This window comes from Drosophila melanogaster, chromosome 2L (assembly GCF_000001215.4).
Source record: "Drosophila melanogaster chromosome 2L".
Taxonomy (NCBI): domain Eukaryota; kingdom Metazoa; phylum Arthropoda; class Insecta; order Diptera; family Drosophilidae; genus Drosophila; species Drosophila melanogaster.
This window is the reverse complement of record NT_033779.5, coordinates 20,851,099-20,869,757: the sequence shown is the minus strand read 5'-3', so window position 1 is coordinate 20,869,757 and position 18,659 is coordinate 20,851,099. Positions and strand designations below refer to the sequence as shown.

General features: G+C 40.8%; 5 protein-coding genes and 1 pseudogene across 7 annotated transcripts; 2 read left to right on the top strand and 4 right to left on the bottom strand.

Annotated features, from left to right (window-relative positions):
* Positions 1-107: 107 nt before the first annotated feature.
* On the bottom strand, positions 108-2,003 carry CG31675 (uncharacterized protein). The gene is made up of 3 exons (NM_165347.2): positions 1,561-2,003; positions 1,234-1,407; positions 108-641 (listed from the first exon to the last, which is right to left on the bottom strand). The coding sequence occupies exons 1-3, from the start codon at positions 1,610-1,612 to the stop codon at positions 421-423; spliced, it is 447 nt and encodes a 148-aa protein (NP_724298.1). The 5' UTR covers positions 1,613-2,003; the 3' UTR covers positions 108-420.
* A 45-nt stretch (positions 2,004-2,048) lies between these two features.
* CG9338 (uncharacterized protein) lies at positions 2,049-4,543 on the bottom strand. Of its 2 annotated transcripts, none has more exons than NM_001273717.1 (3): positions 4,405-4,543; positions 4,173-4,346; positions 2,049-2,822 (listed from the first exon to the last, which is right to left on the bottom strand). In NM_001273717.1, exons 1-3 carry the CDS (start codon positions 4,463-4,465, stop codon positions 2,614-2,616), a joined length of 444 nt encoding a protein of 147 aa, NP_001260646.1. In that variant the 5' UTR covers positions 4,466-4,543; the 3' UTR covers positions 2,049-2,613. The 2 variants fall into 2 exon arrangements, with proteins under 2 accessions (NP_001260646.1, NP_610071.1); NM_136227.2 differs by having other exon boundaries at positions 2,447-2,822.
* Positions 4,544-5,982: 1,439 nt separating this feature from the next.
* CR9337 lies at positions 5,983-7,211 on the top strand (annotated as a pseudogene).
* Positions 7,212-8,743: 1,532 nt separating this feature from the next.
* On the bottom strand, positions 8,744-11,063 carry bero (belly roll). Of its 2 annotated transcripts, none has more exons than NM_001259185.2 (3): positions 10,938-11,063; positions 9,857-10,033; positions 8,744-9,076 (listed from the first exon to the last, which is right to left on the bottom strand). In NM_001259185.2, the coding sequence occupies exons 2-3, from the start codon at positions 9,993-9,995 to the stop codon at positions 8,868-8,870; spliced, it is 348 nt and encodes a 115-aa protein (NP_001246114.1). In that variant the 5' UTR covers positions 9,996-10,033; positions 10,938-11,063; the 3' UTR covers positions 8,744-8,867. The 2 variants fall into 2 exon arrangements, with proteins under 2 accessions (NP_001246114.1, NP_610069.2); NM_136225.4 differs by lacking the exon at positions 10,938-11,063 and adding an exon at positions 10,425-10,592.
* Positions 11,064-11,866: 803 nt separating this feature from the next.
* Positions 11,867-12,771, top strand: CG14400 (uncharacterized protein; the record flags this gene model as incomplete). The annotated part of the gene is made up of 1 exon (NM_136224.2): positions 11,867-12,771. The coding sequence occupies one exon, from the start codon at positions 11,867-11,869 to the stop codon at positions 12,605-12,607; it is 741 nt and encodes a 246-aa protein (NP_610068.2). The 3' UTR covers positions 12,608-12,771.
* Positions 12,645-17,180, bottom strand: twit (target of wit). Its single transcript, NM_136223.3, has 3 exons — positions 16,940-17,180; positions 13,402-13,614; positions 12,645-13,340 (listed from the first exon to the last, which is right to left on the bottom strand). Exons 1-3 carry the CDS (start codon positions 17,007-17,009, stop codon positions 13,123-13,125), a joined length of 501 nt encoding a protein of 166 aa, NP_610067.1. The 5' UTR covers positions 17,010-17,180; the 3' UTR covers positions 12,645-13,122.
* Positions 17,181-18,659: the final 1,479 nt, after the last annotated feature.

The window sequence follows — 18,659 nt, the reverse complement described above, 5'->3', positions numbered from 1 at the left end:
CTTGCCCTACCCTGCCCTGCCATTCCCTTTGCCCTTTCCTCGCCAATCCATTTATTTCAGGCAAGGTTCATTAGTGGCATTTGAACAAATAAACAATTTGGCATTCTGTGTAAAATTAGTTTTTATTAGTTTGTATTTGGATCGTTCGAAATTTGTTTGCCAGCTTTTCGGCTCATTTCGGTGTGCTGATGTTGCTCATACGCCATGTTCGGCGTTGATTAGCCATTAATACAGTGGGCCGGGCAGATTTGGCTAAACGGTTTTGTGGATGGTGTGCTCTACTAATGTGGGCTTTACTAATTGATAGTCCTGGGCCTTGGGAATACATCTAAATTGAACTAGGTTTACTTAAGCTACTGTGCCTTTTAATGTTCATTTCACGCTCCACATTTCCACATTTCCACTTCGTCTCCTGTCGCCTCAGAGTAGTTGAGTTGCCAAGAGAAACAAGACCAGACTGCCGAAGATTTTCCATTTATCCACTGGATGATTTTCCGATCCGTTGCAGTAGTTCTCGCTGTCGCACACATGACAACTTGAGTTCTGCACCGCCGACAGGGTGGGGTCCATTTTGCACCACACATCGGTGGCATTTACCTCGCCGAAGTAGCAGCCTCTGACGATCTTACGCACGCCGTTTTCTGCAGAGGCAAAACATTGGGTTAGTCTACTTTCGGGCTGACTTATCGTAAATAAACACATTTTTTATTGTCCGTCTTTAATGGGCTTATACGAAATGTGTACGTATTGTCCAAAATATCAAGAGATTGTTGGAAAGTCTACGAGATTCTTCTGAAATAAGGTCACAGCTGTCCGTATATGCACGTATGTCTATGAATGTATGTATGACTGTTTCACATAATTAATTTTATTTGTTTTGATTTGCGTCACAAATCATTAAAGAAATTATTATCTGAAGAGTAAATACAAATCTCGGACGGACAACATTGCGAATGTTTAATGAGTATACAGACATTTACCTTTCGGAACACACTTTTTTTGTCCGCTGCTAATCGGACTGTATTTGTAATTAATGAACAATTACTTTAAAAAAATATCTGGTGGATAGATACATTTTTGGTGAATTACGATATATCCACTTTTTAATCTTATATTTCAAACTTTCTTTTCTTTTTACTATACCTATTGATTCATAACTATTAAAGTTACTATCCTAGCAAGGCTTCAAATCCGTAGGAACGTGTTTTGAGAAACATATTCGTTTAAACTCACCCTTGAATACCCGTTTCAAACAGGCCGTGGCATTCACGCTGAGCAGATCGTTCTCCAGGAATCGCGGAGGAGCAATGAAGGCGCAGTCGTATTTAAAATGGTTCTCGACTTCGAAGTCGTCGCCGCAACTAGCCTCGTAGACGGATTCGCAGGCATAGCACTTGATGGCGTAAGCTAGTGGCATTGGGATGGGAAGACCAGAGACGCGTCTTATTTATGGCAGAAATGAGATCAGGCGGGGACAGCCGACAGGTCGCGGCAAACGCAGAACTCGCAAAGCAAAGTACAAATTCGAAAGAAACAAGTCCAAACAGAACAAAAACAAACCTGAGGCCAGTAGCGAGATGAGCGCGCCAAACAAAAGTAAATAATGCTGCATTGTTGATGGGAGGAAAATCGGTTTGCCACCTTTCTCGCTGGTGATTGGAATTTGTTGTATTTGATGGTTTTATGGAAAATAATTCAAGTGGCGGGCTTATTTATAGCTCTGCTCGGCGCAATTGAAACGATCCGCACGAGGTTTGAACATACAAAACTGTATGTTTTGTATAAGCAAATATAGTATATATTTTGAATATAAATAAATGTGTGTTTTCAACTATATAAATGACTTTTATTTTATATTTATTTGGGTCTCAGCACGTAGGAAATAAAAATGTAAACACGCGTTGCCAATTTTCCCTCAGTTTTGTTTTTTGATTTTCCCCGATTTCCCGGCTAAATTCTTGGAGCCGTCTGTCAGTCGACGTCCGCACACGAAATCGAACTAAAAGAATGCCAAAAGCATTTTCCAAATTCAACTCCTTGCCGTTTTTCTCTTTTCCGTTTATCGCTCTCTTTTTTCTGTGGTGAAAACATTTTATGGCCATTTCGCCTGGCGTCATCGCTCAGCGTTTTAATTTGTCTAAATTTAATGAACATTTAGCGGGTGGAGACTTGACGCGCCGAACTTATAGCGACCCTGTGGGAAATGGAAATGGAAAAGGAAAACTGGGAGTGTATGGTCGAAGCGAGTAAAATCACAGAGAGAACTTTTCCGCTTTTCCGTCTGTTCGTATAATCGTCAGCCCAGCATATAGAGAGCCCTGCAGAAGAGACGTAGATTGGATGGGGCCAGTTCTTGAAGTGTGCCAGACACGCATGGATTTTCTGCTTGCCCAACTGGAAGGCTATCAGTTAAAGCTAGCAATTAATCTACGAATAACCATAAAATATCTTCACATAAATAAAGCGACATTTAATGTGGGCGAAAACAGTTTAAAAGGGTGTAACAATTACAAGAGATTCAAAGGTGACTAAAGCAGCTCCATGGGTCTGGCTTCCCAACAGCAAGTTCGATATGTTTGGGATAGCTCAGCGGTACTACAAACTGCTCCTCGTTCAGGCTAGCAGACGGGCCAGGCCAAAGAACAGGAGTATGACTCCGGCGATGGGGGCCAGGGAGGAGGTTCCGTTGCACTCGTCCTCGGTGCAAACCTCGCAGCTCAGCAACTTGTTGATCGTCAGGCTGGGATCGGTCTGGCATCCAACCTTCGTGTCGGCGATGTTGCCAAAGTAGCAGGACCTCACGATTTGCGGGTTACCGGGAACTGCAAGTAAACATTTTAGAAGTTGGTACAAATTATTTGGTTAAGTGTAAATGGAAATGCTTTGTCGGTTGTTATTCTTTTTGATATATTATAAATTCAAATCATATATTCGGCAATTAGATTCAGAAATTACGACATTAAAGCGTGCTGTGTGTTCTAATGTGTTCGGAGATAAATGTATAGAGAAATATTCAAAAATTCTCATTTTTAGACTTTCTCTGATACTCAATTCTATTTGTATGCAGCTTTTTCAAACTATAAAGTATATTCTGACTTTAAGTGTGTTTCCTTTAAATAAATAATATTTTTTTGGTCAGACTATTCAGGTTTTTACATTCGGACAATGATATTTAAATCCAAAAATTACAAATTGTAATCATTAAAATAAATCCATAATTATTATTAATTCCCTATGTATATCTCACAAAAGGTAGAACACATTTAAAGTTCTAATATAGATGTGACGAACTTTTGAGCTGAATGGGATGCCAATTGTCTGGTGTTTAATTAAAACTGACGATGATGTATTCAATAAAACGCAAGACGTGGTCGAATGTTAATGTAATTAGCAAACAATTGACTGAGGCGATGTTGCGGTCACCGAACATAAATAATTCCGTAGCAAAAGTGAATGGGGTCCAATTATTCTCAATACCATATAGCCCTAGGGAGTATTTATGCTTGGGAATCGCTGGACAATCAAGTAAATTGTGAACAAATCACTTAAAAAGGTACTGCTGCGTTTATGTCCATTGTCATGATGCATTTTTAATGAAGGGCACATATTGCTGTGGGACAGCGACTAATCTCCGTTGTGAGATTAACGCACTTGCCTGTGAGCAAACGCACTTTATCATTATAGTATAATAAATGAGGAAGTACATATATACAATAGATATTGTTTTTATACATGTAAGATAGTCAGTACAGTCTACCTTATCTGAACCTTCTTCTCATATTTATGAGTATGCCCCATTCATCATATGTGGTTCCTTCCATGGTCTACACACGATATGCATATATATATTTAATTCCAATAGCAAGTCGCTGATCTTGAACAGTTCTAAATATATTTCGATGCTAAACGCCTAGATTCTCTCATTCTCTTTCATTAAGAAGTGTCAGAGGTATATTCTATTAATTAATTTGTTTTGAACAAATATTTCTTGTTATTTCGTTGCTTTAGAATCAATCATATTTTCAGGTAAGAGTGAAAACTCAATTATTCTCATTGTGAGCACTAAGACCCAGTTAATTTATCAACCTAAATTGCTTAAATGGGGATGGTTTCGCGTGGGCAATCGATACGATGAGATCATGGCTATGGCCGATCCCCACCAGATTACTTACTGTCGATGGTCTGCTTCATGCAACCGGTGGCGTTGCGAACCGGGAAGAAGTTCTGGAGGAATCGAGGTGGAGCCATCTTGGTGCAATCCAAAACGAGGCTACTGTCTGACTTGATGTCCTTTCCACACTCGGAATTAGTCAAGGAATCGCACTGATAGCACTTGATGGCGTAGCCTAGAAATCGTAGAATGTGTAGATTACTCCGGATTGGTAATTCCGGTAACTTTCATACCAGTGCAGGCTACGGTGGCCAAGACGGTGAGAGCCAAGATCATTTTTACACTCGACACCATTTTCAGGGATTGAAACTACTTTTTTGGAAAATTACTTAAAGCAAACCTTGACTGCACGGCAGTTGGCGAGCGTTTGTAAGATTCATGCTGGCGTCCAAAGCGAAAGCGTTCAGTCCGCTTCCAATTTTTTCACTCAGTATTTTCCACTCACTCGAAATCAAGCTTCCACTCGAAGTAAACGTGTGTACGTTGCGTGTTTCAATTCTGTGTTTGTATACCCATTACTCGTACAGTGAAAGGGTGTACTAGATTCGATGGAACGTATGTAACAGATAGGAGCCAGTATATCCGATCACGATCACTAGCAACTGCTCGGGGATTTATAGGGAACTAAATAAACTGCAAATGTTAGGTTGAAAATTCTAGAACGAAATTCTACCATACCCACAGAACGACAACTCGCTCTTAAAAATGTTTTAACTGTATTATTTGTCTGAGTACTGGGTAACTGATAATCGAGGAACTCGACGATACCGTTCTCTCTCGTTGAATTTGTATAAAAGCTGCCGCAATGTTTTTTTCCCATCATTTGACACACAAACGAGACGCATGCATACATAAATATCAAGCATTTTTTCGGACTTGTTTAGGGTGATGTCAGCCGTTTTTGTAAATTATTTATGTTTGTTTTATTTTGGCACTATGATGAACTCAGTTTCGGCGCTCCCGGAATTGCCAAAAAAAAGTTCTTATGGGCTCTGCATGTCAAAGAGGTTCTTCGAATCTCTGGAATTATTGACTTCAAGTAAATCCGTTGCCCTTTTTAGCAAAATGCGCAGTTTGAAATACATTCGGATACGTTACTCATTTTCATTGTTTTGCTAATTTCAGCAATTAACAACACTCTGAGCTGTCCCCTATTGGACTTGACTTATTTATCGTGTTACTCGCTCCCTTTGATTTTGCTATATTCATATTGACAAATATTCACAGCTTCAGTTATTTTCTATTGCAAGTTTGTTAATGTATTTTTAGCAAGTTATCCTTGGAGAGGGTGCATTAATTCCATTCAGATGGTTGCAAATTGCAACTTGCAATGCAGCATTCTTTGTAGATTCCGATCATACATATGTCGTTTTACCCACTGTTACACGAAGTAATAGAAATTTGCACTGGTTTTTCGTTTTCAATAAATTTAGTCATAATTTACCAAAATGATATTCATAATTTAAGTGTAAAAAGGTCCTATAAATCAAACAAAATATATGAATTGCAATGGGAATTACTGTCCAGTAATAACATTAGGTTAGATTAGCTTAGGTCTAGGGGGTGGTCCACTTCCAACTTAACAACTTGTTGTGGATGAAACTCGACTAAATCAGACAGAAGATTCCACAAAGGAGGCCAGTATTGTCAAGGCTGTAGGATCCGAGAAAGGATTCATGGCTCCTCCTCCTATGGCCAGATTAGTGTGCCGTAGACGTTCCAGTTCCATGATAACGCAAAAGGGAGCTTTTAAAGTGCGGTTTTATACAATTAGCTATCCCCTCCGACCGCAAAATGAATCCTTACCCTTGCGCAGTTCAACTTCACTGGCAAGATCCTGGGGCCCAAGGGGAACTCGCTACGTCGCCTTCAGGAGGAGACCCAGTGCAAGATTGCCATCAAGGTTCGCTATTCGATGCGCGATCGTAACAAAGAGGAGGAGCTGCGCAGCACAGGCGAGGTATGCCCATTTTCAGAAGAATCTCTTTCTGGAGGTCGGCACGGTGGCCACCCCGGCGGAGTGCTATGCCCGCATAGCCTACGCCCTGGCCGAGATCCGTATCTTATTCCAGACAAGAACGACGAGGTTTCGCACGAGCAGATGCGCCAGCTGAATGAAATGGATCCCGAGTCGGCCAAGAACATTAACGGACTCTATCTGGAGGCCGACAGGTAATGGGGATCCCTCTGCATACCGATGTAGCTTGACTCACTTGACAAGCAAGTTGAGCATATGATATACAACGGGTTAAATTTAGGCAAAGAGTAAAAATCTATTGTTATTTTGCAGATCTGTCAACGACAAGATGTTTGGAGGCAACAGCAATGGGTCTCTCAAGTACATCAACCCGATTAAGCGAGTTGCGGGAAATCCTGACGAGTAAGTTACTTGTAAAGTATAATTTTGTATCATTTAATAACCAAAGCAGGTGTAATGGACCTGAGAGTCCCCGCGTCCTAGGATTTCCTTAAATTTCAACCAACTAACATTTTGATCTTTTTAGAGTCGGCGATGTGGAAGTGGTGACCTATGAGTAGGAACATTTTATGCCCCCAGTCATCTACATACCTAGGAGCTATGAGTACAGCAAACGTAAGTGTTTGGAGTCCATATCCGAATCTTACTGACATGAAATTTATGCGCAAGCCGCCCATCAAGTCCTATAAGCCGAATCCTGGCAAACGGACATAGATTATCAAATCCACGCTGGGAGCACATTGAAAAGAAGAATGCGGCATTCAAAATGATGCTATCAATGAATAAACATAAACATTTAGAAAAATACGCACTTGCGCTAGCAATTTCCACAACCAATATTAATCTTAATTTTTTATTTGCATAATTATGTTAGGCCTATTATGTTTAAATTATGATATCCTGAATTCGTAATTTTCTATGATATGTAAATTCAAAAACTAATAAAATAAAACGCATTGAATGAATTTTACAAATTCTCTGCAATCAGGTCTAACTATGCCCGATTTACAATCCTAATATGGATTACCTAATTAATTAAGATAAATAAATTGATAATGTAATAAATTGGTACGAACTTATCACATCCTTTTATCAAATGAAGCAAAGTGAAGATCGCATGAAGACATTTACGTACGTTCAAATACGCAGACTTTCAGCTCAAGTTTGTTCGACCATTAAAAACCAACCCCCGGTGGAATATTTTCTGGCAAATCAAAAGGATCTACCTGATCTACATGAAATATTGCAATAGTTCCAGTAGATTTCATACCCGAGCTAAACAAATGGACAGGATGCTTAAGGCTATACCCATTCGAAAGAACTTCTAGTTATAAAGTTATAAGTTATTATTGTTACCTGTTATTGGTGAAGCTAGCGCTCGATCTTGAAATGAACTGAATAGAACTAGCTCTTCTATAGTTATTATTTTTATACCAAAAGGTATAAAACTTAATAAGTTAATTTTTATACACTAGTCGGCATCAGTATTTTGACAAAATAAACGCTGCACATTTGTCAGTGAAACGTTTAAATGGCTTGATATGGTAGTATTGATTATTTTTTATTTTTATGTGTACTTTAGAAGCAGAACTTTAATTTAGTATTCATTATACATTTATATAGATTTAAAAATTTCAATACGCAGCCAACGCCTTGCTGAAAGTTCTTCAGTTAATTGGTTTATAAGCATATTAAGTGTAGTGTATTTCGTTTCCTAATCTTGCCCAAACATGGACACACACTCAGTTAAGTGGCTTTCCCACAAATTTCTATTTTCTTCAATTAAGTAATTTCTGAAATGATGCCAAATGAGTTTGGGTTAATTGGGGCACGCGGGGTGGAGAGAAGATCCATGGCATCTTTCAGTTTTCCAAAGCCCCTCGATCTGCAGAAGTGATCTCGGATCTCTCAATTGGAGTTTCTTGAACTCTGCCGGGCTGCATTTAACACTTTGTAAACTCGAATCCGAAGGGTAGAAGAATTACTGAAACTTAACTTGCAAATGAAACAGAACTCAATTAAACGTAATTAAGAAGGCAGACGGACATAAATCCCACATCCCGCTTAAAAAGGGGCACATTTAAGTGACCTTTTATACGATCATACAAATTTTGGTTGCTCATGTGGGTGCACACTAATTAGATCCCAGGTGTTTCACATACATTGGATTCAGTATCTGCTCTGCTCTGAGTCATTGAACTGCTTTCGAGTTTCAATGTGACTCTACTTACGGCGAGTCCCCGTAAAAATTGCGATTAGTAGAATTACTATTGTTCAAAAATAAATACACTGTTTGGGGAGTTACTCATCTGATGATTTACATGGGTGGAGGGAAGTTGAAAAGTAAACAATCAACAGTTGTTTCTTTTTCATTTAGCTGATTTGTCATGGTAAGTTTTCTTTTTACGCGAAGTATTAAATTTAATTTAATTGCATTGTTGTACTGGATGATTTACATATGTGTGGGTAATGGGGGGCTTTCAGGCAACTGCTTTTGTAGAAGCACTGAAATGTTATTTCCCAAGAAAGTAAGTTTGTTTGTTTTCTATCTGTTTGTTTGTTTATCTGCAGCTGTTAATAAAAGAATGCGATATAGTTTGGCATGTTGCTATGACAACCATTCGTCGTGCATTTATTATTAAAACAAATTTAGAAGAAATTTCCAGAGAACAAGATCGTTAAATACTACGCACAGGTAATTTACTAGCTAGTTAAGATCTAGGCCAGCAGACGAGCCACGCCGAAGAAGAGCAGGATGGCTCCGGCGATGGGGGCCAGGGAGGAGGATCCGTTGCACTCGTCCTTGGTGCAGACATCGCAGCCCAGCTGCTTAACGAACGGCATAGAGGGATCCGACTGGCAGCCAGCTTGGATATTGTTGATGTCCCCGAAGTAGCAGCTCCTCACGATCTGCGGATGTCCGGCCACTGGAATGAGAGCAAATTGTTTGGTTTGGATGAGCAATTGGGCCAACAACTTTCTCTGGTTGGGGTTGCTGAATGAACCCATTGTACCTTTGGCTTCGGATACTTGTTAATTGCTTATTTATTCAAGTCAAAACACTGTAGTTTATTGTCAAGAAAAACAAAGATCAACAATTTGCTTCACACCTCGATGAAACATAATTCGTTGCCCTGTTATCTCAAATGTCGTATTTTTCTACAAACTTTTTGTTTGATTCCTCTGAATAAATTGACTAGATACGAAGCTGATTTGGCTTGGCGTTCAAAAACGATCAAAAACGATCACAATATTTGTGACGGATTAATTTATCGGGCGATCTGCCTTGTAAATAAATTCAGAAATGCTAAGTTTGATAAGTCGAATAGCTCGGAGCTTGCGGCATTCTCTCTCGTCCCTGTCATTATTATTTTTACGAGAAAACGAATTAAGCTCTCAATTTGATGTAATTGCTGGAAAATAAGACGCAAATAAAAGTGACTAGAAATCACGTCGAAAGGGAAAAAAGTAACGTCTGAAAATCAGGTAGCGAAATATTCACGCATGACATCAGAGACTAATACAACCCGATTTTCTGCGATGATCTCAGGGGCTTGTATTGCTTAATTGCGCTATTTCTAGCTTAATAATGGAGGAATCATAGAGTTTTCTTCTCAGTTTTGCTGATTTATGAAATCTTAAGATTGTGTTTTCTTCCTATATGTTATAGTACTACAATATGATAGTCCTAGGGACTGTGAACTCACCGCTTTCGAGGGTCTTCTTCATGCAACCAGTGGCGTTCCGCAGGGGGAAGAAGTTCTGCAGGTAGCGTGGGGGTCCGATCCTGGAGCAGTCCAGCAGCAACGTCTCATCAGCCTCGAACTTCAGGCCACACTTGGGCATTGTGAGGGACTCGCACTGGTAGCACTTGATGGCGTAGGCTATGGGATATAGGCATGGATTAAATATGTATTAAGTATATGGATAAAATACTACAGATATAAAACGCCTTTAATATAATCACAGTCTAAAGAACTTTGAAGGACAAGAAGAAAGGAGCTTTGGTCGGTCCCAGGAATAGACTTCAGTTAGGTGATAAACAATATTTGTAATTATTTTAAATCTAACATTTCTGCTAATATTTGTATAAAAAAAAGGATCGAAGAAAAAAATGTATAAATAGAAAAAAATGTTTAATAGAACGGTTCTACATATAATAGCCGTTAGAAATTTGTCTTAATAAATTTTCTTAGTTTTCCGTCAGCTGGCTCTCCTTGAGCACTCCGTTAAATACAAATTTTCCACAGCCCAACACTTTCGCAACCAACGCACCCGAACAAGCCAGACTGATCATAACGGCCACGGCCAAACTGCATTTCAGAGCGGACACCATTTTCGCGAATACTTCGAGTGTGGGAATTGCTTTTCGAAAACGATTTTTTTTTTTAAAGTCAGGCACGATTATCAACCGCCGTCAACGATGTCTGCTGCACGTCTGAAATTGTGTGGCGTTGGTGGTTGTAACAACGGCAATAGCGCAGCTCCAGCAGCAAAATCCCTCTGAAATAATGAAATCGACTCAAAGTTTGGGTCTCAAAATGCGTTCTCTGTTTTTGTTTTGAGTGGAATTTGGTGCTTGTTTCTATTATTGTTTCTACGCCCAAGAAAACCGGTTGTAAGCTATGATTTCGGTTTCTTACTTGTTTTTTTTTATTTTGGATGTGACGTCAGTTGTTTGTTTCATATGCATTGCCTTTATATGCAGGCATATTAATATTGTAAAAAAAATAAATATTCTCACAGCTTTGTATTTTCACATTTACTTGTTATTGAAATGTATCTTACCTTTAAATATACTACATCTTTGAGAATGATCTGGGCGTGTAATGAGTCAGAAGTAGATTCATCATTAACATTCGTTCTCTAAAGTGACAGAAACTACACGTCTATTTGTGGAATCAGTACAAAGTGGCGAATGATTATTATACCCCAGACAATTGAGTGCTTCTAGAGGATAGCTAACTCATGCTAGCCATTTCAGCATCCGCCCAAAAGTATGTCACCAAAAGTAGAACGATTTTACGTTGGCAAGGCTGACAAACATTCTTTTGGCCCCTAATCTCATTGAGCACGATCGAAACCTAATGAGGCACGGATGAGATGGGGTGTCACTAATCAACAAGGACGGCCAATAATTTGCATAAATTTAATTAGATGTGGCCGGCTGGGCAGACATGGGGCTCAGAATGGCTGAACGGAAGGCTGTGTTGGAACTGTGAGGAACAAGGACAACAGGATAACTGTGAGGGTTCCATTGTCTCGTACGGAGGTTGTCTAATTGGATTCAACTTCTATGTATTTCGGATTAGTGTTTCCCGTCATTGTGGTAAACAGGAAGCAAAACAGTAGCTCTCCACGGGACTGGCTCTTTGGAAGACCCGTCTGGTGGTGTTGGCTTACACATTGACAGTTTTGATGGTATTATCGAATTGGGGCCTCCTTGGCTTTTCAAAAAGATATATGATAAAAATCTTAAACAGAAGATTACTACAATAGGTAGGAGAAAAAGAGAACGTAGTATAATTACTAACAGAACGTGGGGCTATAGGAATATAAATAATATTATAGCCATAATTTGTGTTTTTAAACCATAGTTATTTGAAAACGTAGATGCTCATCTTGGCACGAGAGAACTTTGCGATAGAACCAAGCTGATAAGCCGAGTTCAAAGATAACCCAGCTACTTTTGGTTCAGTTGCAGTTTGAGTTCCGAGATGATTGCTACGTTGCTTTTAGTATTCCCCCTGCTGTTTATGCCGTCTGATGCAACGTTAGGAACGCAGGTGATCAGCTATGACAACAAGCGGATGCTTCAGCTGATCGAGGACTTTAACGGCACCGTATCCGAGCAGCTCTTCCTGGTGGTGTCCACGTGGGGAAAACTGAAAGCCGACTACCCTAGAGATGTGGCTAAGATCGAGGATTTGGAGGAGACTCTGCAGCATGTGGTGTGCCGGAAGGAGAGAAACGTGACAGTTCGTCATCACCTGCAGGGTTATCTCATCCGCGAACAGATCCGCGAGCATCTGGAGACCCTCAACTGCTCTGATCTGTTCCAGCAAGCATTGCAATCCGAGGATCATGAGCTGGGCAAGTGGCAGTTGGCTATAGGACAGCATTCCCGTAAACTCCACTGTGTGTTTAAGCCAGACCAACTGACAAGGATCCTGAAGGCAGTGATTCGTCGGACGTACACCCTGGAGAGATCCACCAGGCTGGCTGCGCTTCTCTACCAGCTGTATATCGGCAATCGAGAGTCCTATGCTGCAATGGTCGAAGCCGAGTTGATGCTTTACGAGCGATATAAGAGTGGTGAAAAAAATAGCCAAGAATTCAGCGGATACATGGCTAAACTCTGGCAAAGTATCCAAATTGAGGAGTTCTATCCGGGGTTGGATCAAAACACAAAACAACGACTTGTTGACGCAATTATAGACCTTCTGAAATTCCTCTAAGTCCAACCCATTTATGTGCGAACTTTATTCGGTGATTCGGTTTTGTATATTCGAGTGCTTTAATACTTTGATTTTAAGTGTGTGTTTCTGTTTGTCTAGCTTCTGAGATAATTACATAGGTGAGGGCTTGTGTTCTTTACATTAAAATATCATGTTGTACATAGACTAATAAGTGAGTATTTACTGTGCTTGGGGGTTTAATCTCTACTGATTATTGTTTCATCTATTTATAATTTCTTTCGTTATGGTATTGTGTTGTTTGGTAAATGTTTGAATTGGATTTCATTCGGAATTTGAGCTTTGAGCTTGGCAAACATCGGCACTCGGCCAGGCAAACTATAAACCTATAATCGAACCCTAAACTTCCATTTGAATGTAAGCTAATGAGTGGGGGGCAAGTGTCCCCGAAACTAAGTTAATTCGAGCTAAACGCAAATGTAAATCAGCAACAGCTCGGCCCGAGAGCCAGGCAAAATATCACGTTCCAACTGAAAATCGACCTGGGGATCTTTTGCTTAGATGGCAAACTGTTGGATGAGGCCCGCGATGGGCAGGAGCAGCAGCATCTCCAAAATGGATGCACCTGCTAAGGCTCCGTTGCAGCGATCGGTGAGGCAGTCCTCGCAGAATATCCGCCGCACGTTCTTCTCCGGACTGGTGATGTTGCACAGCTCCACGGGATCTGATTTGTTGGTGTAGTAGCAGAATCGCTTGGTGATCAGCTTGCCATTATCTGGAATTTGTTAAGATTGCTTTCAATGTGTATGCGGAAGTGCCTCGGTCTGATTACTCACTTTCCTCCACGGTCTTGCGGCAAACGGCCCTCTCGTGATCGGAGTTAATGGTGCCGTTGCAGCTCCTTAGCAGATTTATATTCCGCTCCTTGATCAGGTCAGTGGGAATGTTGTCCTCCTGGAAGGTCACGTCGCAGAAGTCCTCCGCCCCAATTGTGTCCGAGCTACAGTGCCAGCACTGCAGGTGATGCTTCTGGTGCTGCTCATTTATGGCTGTAAATAAAGGGGAAGTAACTCCATCAGTTTTGACTTCAGTTGACCTTTCATGGGGTCATATTTTCCACCGAAAAGGAAACTTTGTTTGTGAAACAAATAAACACAAAAGAGGGTGACACAGTTTGGTGTGGCTTTCCTCTGTGGACTCCAGTCCGAGGTTGACATCATCATCTTCATGTGCCGCCCCTTTTGGGTCGCCCACTGCGAAAACGGAGAATGCGTGGGGCCAGTCGATGTGGCGCCTCATTCGAATTTTATTACGTATACGTAACCGAATTCTAGTTGTTAAAGTGCGGGGTAATTCGAAATTTGTGGAGCGGAGAATAAAGAATCTCTTGCTAAGTAGTGAGTGGAAACTGAACCACTACTTTAAATAATAAACTAAATAACTAAGTAAATTGTTCTTTTTGTACCATATATGCACAATGCCTTAGAAAAGTGGTAAGATGAGTCAAGTTTGTATGGTAAAGTACCATAGTTTACCAGTGATATTAGTACTTTTCACATGAAAAAATTAAATGCCAGAGGTATGTGATAGATTTGAAGCACAATGAACGACAAACAAAAAGTTTGTTTAAATGTGTTAAGCTTTTGCAGCCTGGAAGTCATTTTAATATTTTTTCCTTTTGTGAACATATTACTAGTTCGGTTTCTGTTTATTTTTGTTTCATAATAATTTGTTTTTCTTCAGTTCACCGCGTTCATTTCGCACATTAAAATAAATTTTCACACCTTTAACATAAGAATTCATATAACAAACTGTTCGGATGAGTCTCAACTATTTATAGAATTAGACAAATGATTTAATTAGTCCAAGAGCCTAGATGATGTGGGAAATGGGAAGGGAAACTCCTCTAATTGTGTTGATAAGGTTGCGTGATTTGGCGCGACAGTAAATCAAGATCGTCGGTCGTGTCCTTGAAAGAGTTTTGCATGTCCGGCCCTTTGAAAATGCCAGGACATGCCTGTTTACCACAGGAAAAGGCAAACATGCCACGAGTTCAGTTGCTCAACTAGAGCACCTTGAGGGCAAACAGTTTTGAAAGGGGTTTCTTAAAGGAGTGGTGGCTGTCAAATATTGACTATAACATATTTATAATTTTCCTTTCCCAGCTAAATTATAATATTACACTAGAGGTGGCGATATTACGTATACGCTCCGAAGGCTCCAGTTGCAGTGACCTTGGGATGCCAGTTGGTGGAAAAGTTTGGCAGTCTTATATTGACTGGACATATGCAAAATCCATTGCCACACCGTTTGTATTCTTTCGGCTCTTTTGTTCAGGGGTCTTTAGAACAGTTTCAGGTAATTGGCACAGTTCTAAGTTGGTGTAGTGTGGGTAATTGATTGTTTCCCACAGCTACACACAGAAAAAGTTCTTAGGCTTTCTATTCTGTTATCAAGGCTCATAATGGATATTGCAAAAGTTTATATCCTCAGTAAATATCCCTTTAAATAGTCCTAACAATTTTTATTTCCAGTGTCATCCAAGGTCGCCGTCCAATGGTTTTTTATCGCCCACGCTTAACACTCTAAAAGCATTCGCTGAGGTCACGCACATGGCCCGACTTGGTGTGGCTTCTTTTAAAGCAGTTCTGGGGTAATTGAAAGCTGAGACTTGTTTTGAAGGAAGTTGCACTCAACGGCCCTGCCTGGGTTCCTTTGGAAATATTCCGCCCTGAGGACCGACAACTCTGCCTTTGCATCAGCAAAAGCACCCCCATAGAAATGTAGCGCGAGAATAACAAATATAATACGATACGGATCGGATGTGTGTCAGGATAATCTCAACTTCCTGGCCGAAGGTACTCCGAAACTTTTATCTGCCTGCATTATCAGTTGGCGCAAATTACGCAATTCAAGTCGGGAAGCGCAGAGAACTAACCCCCAAACTGGCGGCCAGACTTTGACATAGTTTCCTGCCAAGTGTGGCTAGAGATTTCTGGGGGATGCGGGATGCCAGATGTCGAAGACAGCGGGAAACTGGAGCAGGCGACATCCTGGCGCCACTCTGACATGCGCACTCCCCGAATCTCGTAAACCCAGATTGAAACGCAAGCAAAAATAGAGCAATTAGATAATTGCAGGACACCGGGAATGGCTAATTGAGAGCAACAGGGGGCCGGAGCTGCTGCTTCGATTCACCGCCTAATGACCCAATCACAATGCCCATTTCTCAATCACCCTCATTAAAATCAGGAGCGATTCAAAGGCATTCAACGGGCCATGGAAATGTTGAAAATGCATTCGGCGTTTGGATTCTGTTTGGCAAATCATGTGGGCCGTTCCGAAATGACTGTGGAAATAAATATCGAAATGTCTGGCAGTCGGGCGAATATTTGTATTTATAGGGCATGCAGGTTGCCAATCATTGAAAAGCGTGAAAATTCTCGAAACGCGAATATGCACGTGTATATATAGAAACCGATGTCCATCAAGGAAGCAATGACCCACGAACTTGTTCCATACGCGATGAGGAAATGTGCAGTATATTATGAAAATGGATCAACAGAAATTATTTTACCTAACTTCGGGCATTTACTTACAAATCGGGATAGCTATACAAATTCTCACTTGAAAATAAAGCCTCTTTATTGTATAATTTTAAACTGGCCTAACTGCACGCAACAAATAATAGTGCTCATAATTTTCAAATGTCTTTTCTCTTTCTACACGTGTTCAATGCAAAATATACAAGTGAGCGCTTCTATATTTAAGCCCACATAGCCTCCTATTAATATTTCATTATATTCCACCCATCTTTTATTAATTTGTTTACGACAGATAAAAACAGACCCATCATTTTAAGTGTCGTCCATAAATCCGCTTTCGAATCGCGCGAAACATAAATTGCCAAGTATATTTTATGGATTTCACCTGAAACTTTTTTAGTTGTAAGCCAAATTTTGAGAATTTTTATAAACACCGCAAGGGAAAAGCGCTAAATGGCCGGCGGAAAAACTACATAAACAAATTGCGCGAAAATTGGAAACAAATTTCATTCATGGGCTCTGGGTCTGAAAACCAACACACCCCAAACTTTATGCGGATCCGTGACCTTGTGGGCCAGATGGAATTACAGGTGCACAGAAGAAAATTGCGGTCCAAAATTATGCTGGATTTCGAGTACATTTTGTAATTAAGCATAGTGTTTACTCTTAAAACCACAGAGCTTTTACAATTTTCTCTGTGCACCACGCACATTGGAAAAACTGGATAATTAGACCAACTTCTGGGGGGCTTTATGTTTACAAGGGGACTTAAGAGCGTTTCAGTTTGCCGATCGACACTTTATTATTTTCGACGTTTAACACATCTCACCTGTGATGTGCCAGGCATTGGCCAGCAAGAAGAGACCAGCCAGAAAGGCTTTCATCGGCACCGCTGACATGGCTTCCTTGGAATGTTAATGCGAATCTTTTGGGGGATGCGGAACGCGACTTGGTGGCGCCTCTGCTGGGTGGCGAATACTAGGTCCTCCGAGGGTTGGATGGATGGGCTTCAAATCGCTTCGAGAGTGCGCGCGATGCAGACGGTTGCTCGGCCGAGGAACGACTGTGGATGTTGCCGAGGCTTCTTCGCCAGAGTGCCAAAGTCTTGCTACTGAATGTTGCTGGCAGCGCAGTCGCGTCGCTGCCCGCACTGCAGCTGTTGTTGTTGCCTTGCTTCTGGGGAAACCCTTAGTCGCCACAGCACTTTTTTATTTCCTGCCGTATCAAATGGATGCCCACCAGACAGCCAGCCAGACTCACGCATTCGGCGGCTCTGTTCGTGGCCAGCGTTATGCCTTTTTTTTCGATTTCATTGAGGGCACAGCACACAGTGCAGCTCAATTGATGACGTTTCTTTTGGCAGCGTGTGGCTTGCTCGTTGTTTGCTGGGAAAACAAGCAACGTAAACAGGCTTAGATGGTTGTGCGTCTTTATTTATAAGTATCCGGATGTAATGTAATTAAATTACTATAACTTGTATATAAAAGTGGAAATTTTAAACATATATATTAATACCTACCATAAGCATATATCAAATACAAATAAAATATACATAGAAGATACTAGCATTGTGCATAATTTTGGTAGTTCATAACCAAGCTGACAAGGAATTGTACATCAACAACATTGTTACATCTACGCTCATGTCGGGGTATTGAATTTCAAATTTCATTGGCTACCCCGAAAATGCTCGAAATAGGGTTATGATGCAAGCAAGAAGATTGAACAACCCTTAAAGTAATACTTAAAGTAATTTTATATAATAATAAGAAAAAAGTACTTAGTTTATATACATATGTAGTTTGAAACATTTGAATAGCTGTGATATGAACCAATTGAATGGTGGCATGGTCACCCCAAAACAGAGTGGTTTGCAACTTCGCTAAGCGTTGACACAACGTCAGCCACAAAAAGCTTTTCCTCCCGAATTTTTCATTTGCAAATGGAAAATTTCAGCAGATTACAAGAAGCCTTTTTAATAAACTAAGCCACGATCGGTCAACGACACTGCTAAGGTGATTTAATCCACTCTAAACACTTCCCCCTCATTAGGCAATTGGTACATATATCTAGATCTGAATGCAAACAGCCATCATAAATGGTTAAATCACCAGCAACAAATGATTCATGAGTGCAGGATGCAGTGGCACAAGATTTGGCAAACGCAGCTCGGCGGAATTAGCCAAATTTGGCAACACTCCTACCAAATTGGCGACACACGCACCTGGCAGATATACGATTTCGTATGCAAATCTTGACACTAATCTGCGTCTCAGTTGCTCCTCCTCCCAGTAGTTCCATGCCCAAAAGTTGACAGAGCGTGAAAAGGCGCACGCACCCCCCAGTTCGCCAATGGAATCGGTTGGGTCGGATCGAATCGGATCGGAATGGATCGGGCCAAGAATAGCCGGGGTTAAGGCCTGATCGGTGGAAACCGCATTCGAGTCCACTGACTGCGCATGCGCAGCGATCAACAGCCAACAGCTGCCCTCCGGGGCGTATGCGTAACATTCGATTGTCGATTCTCAATATATTTTCCAAAGCGGCTG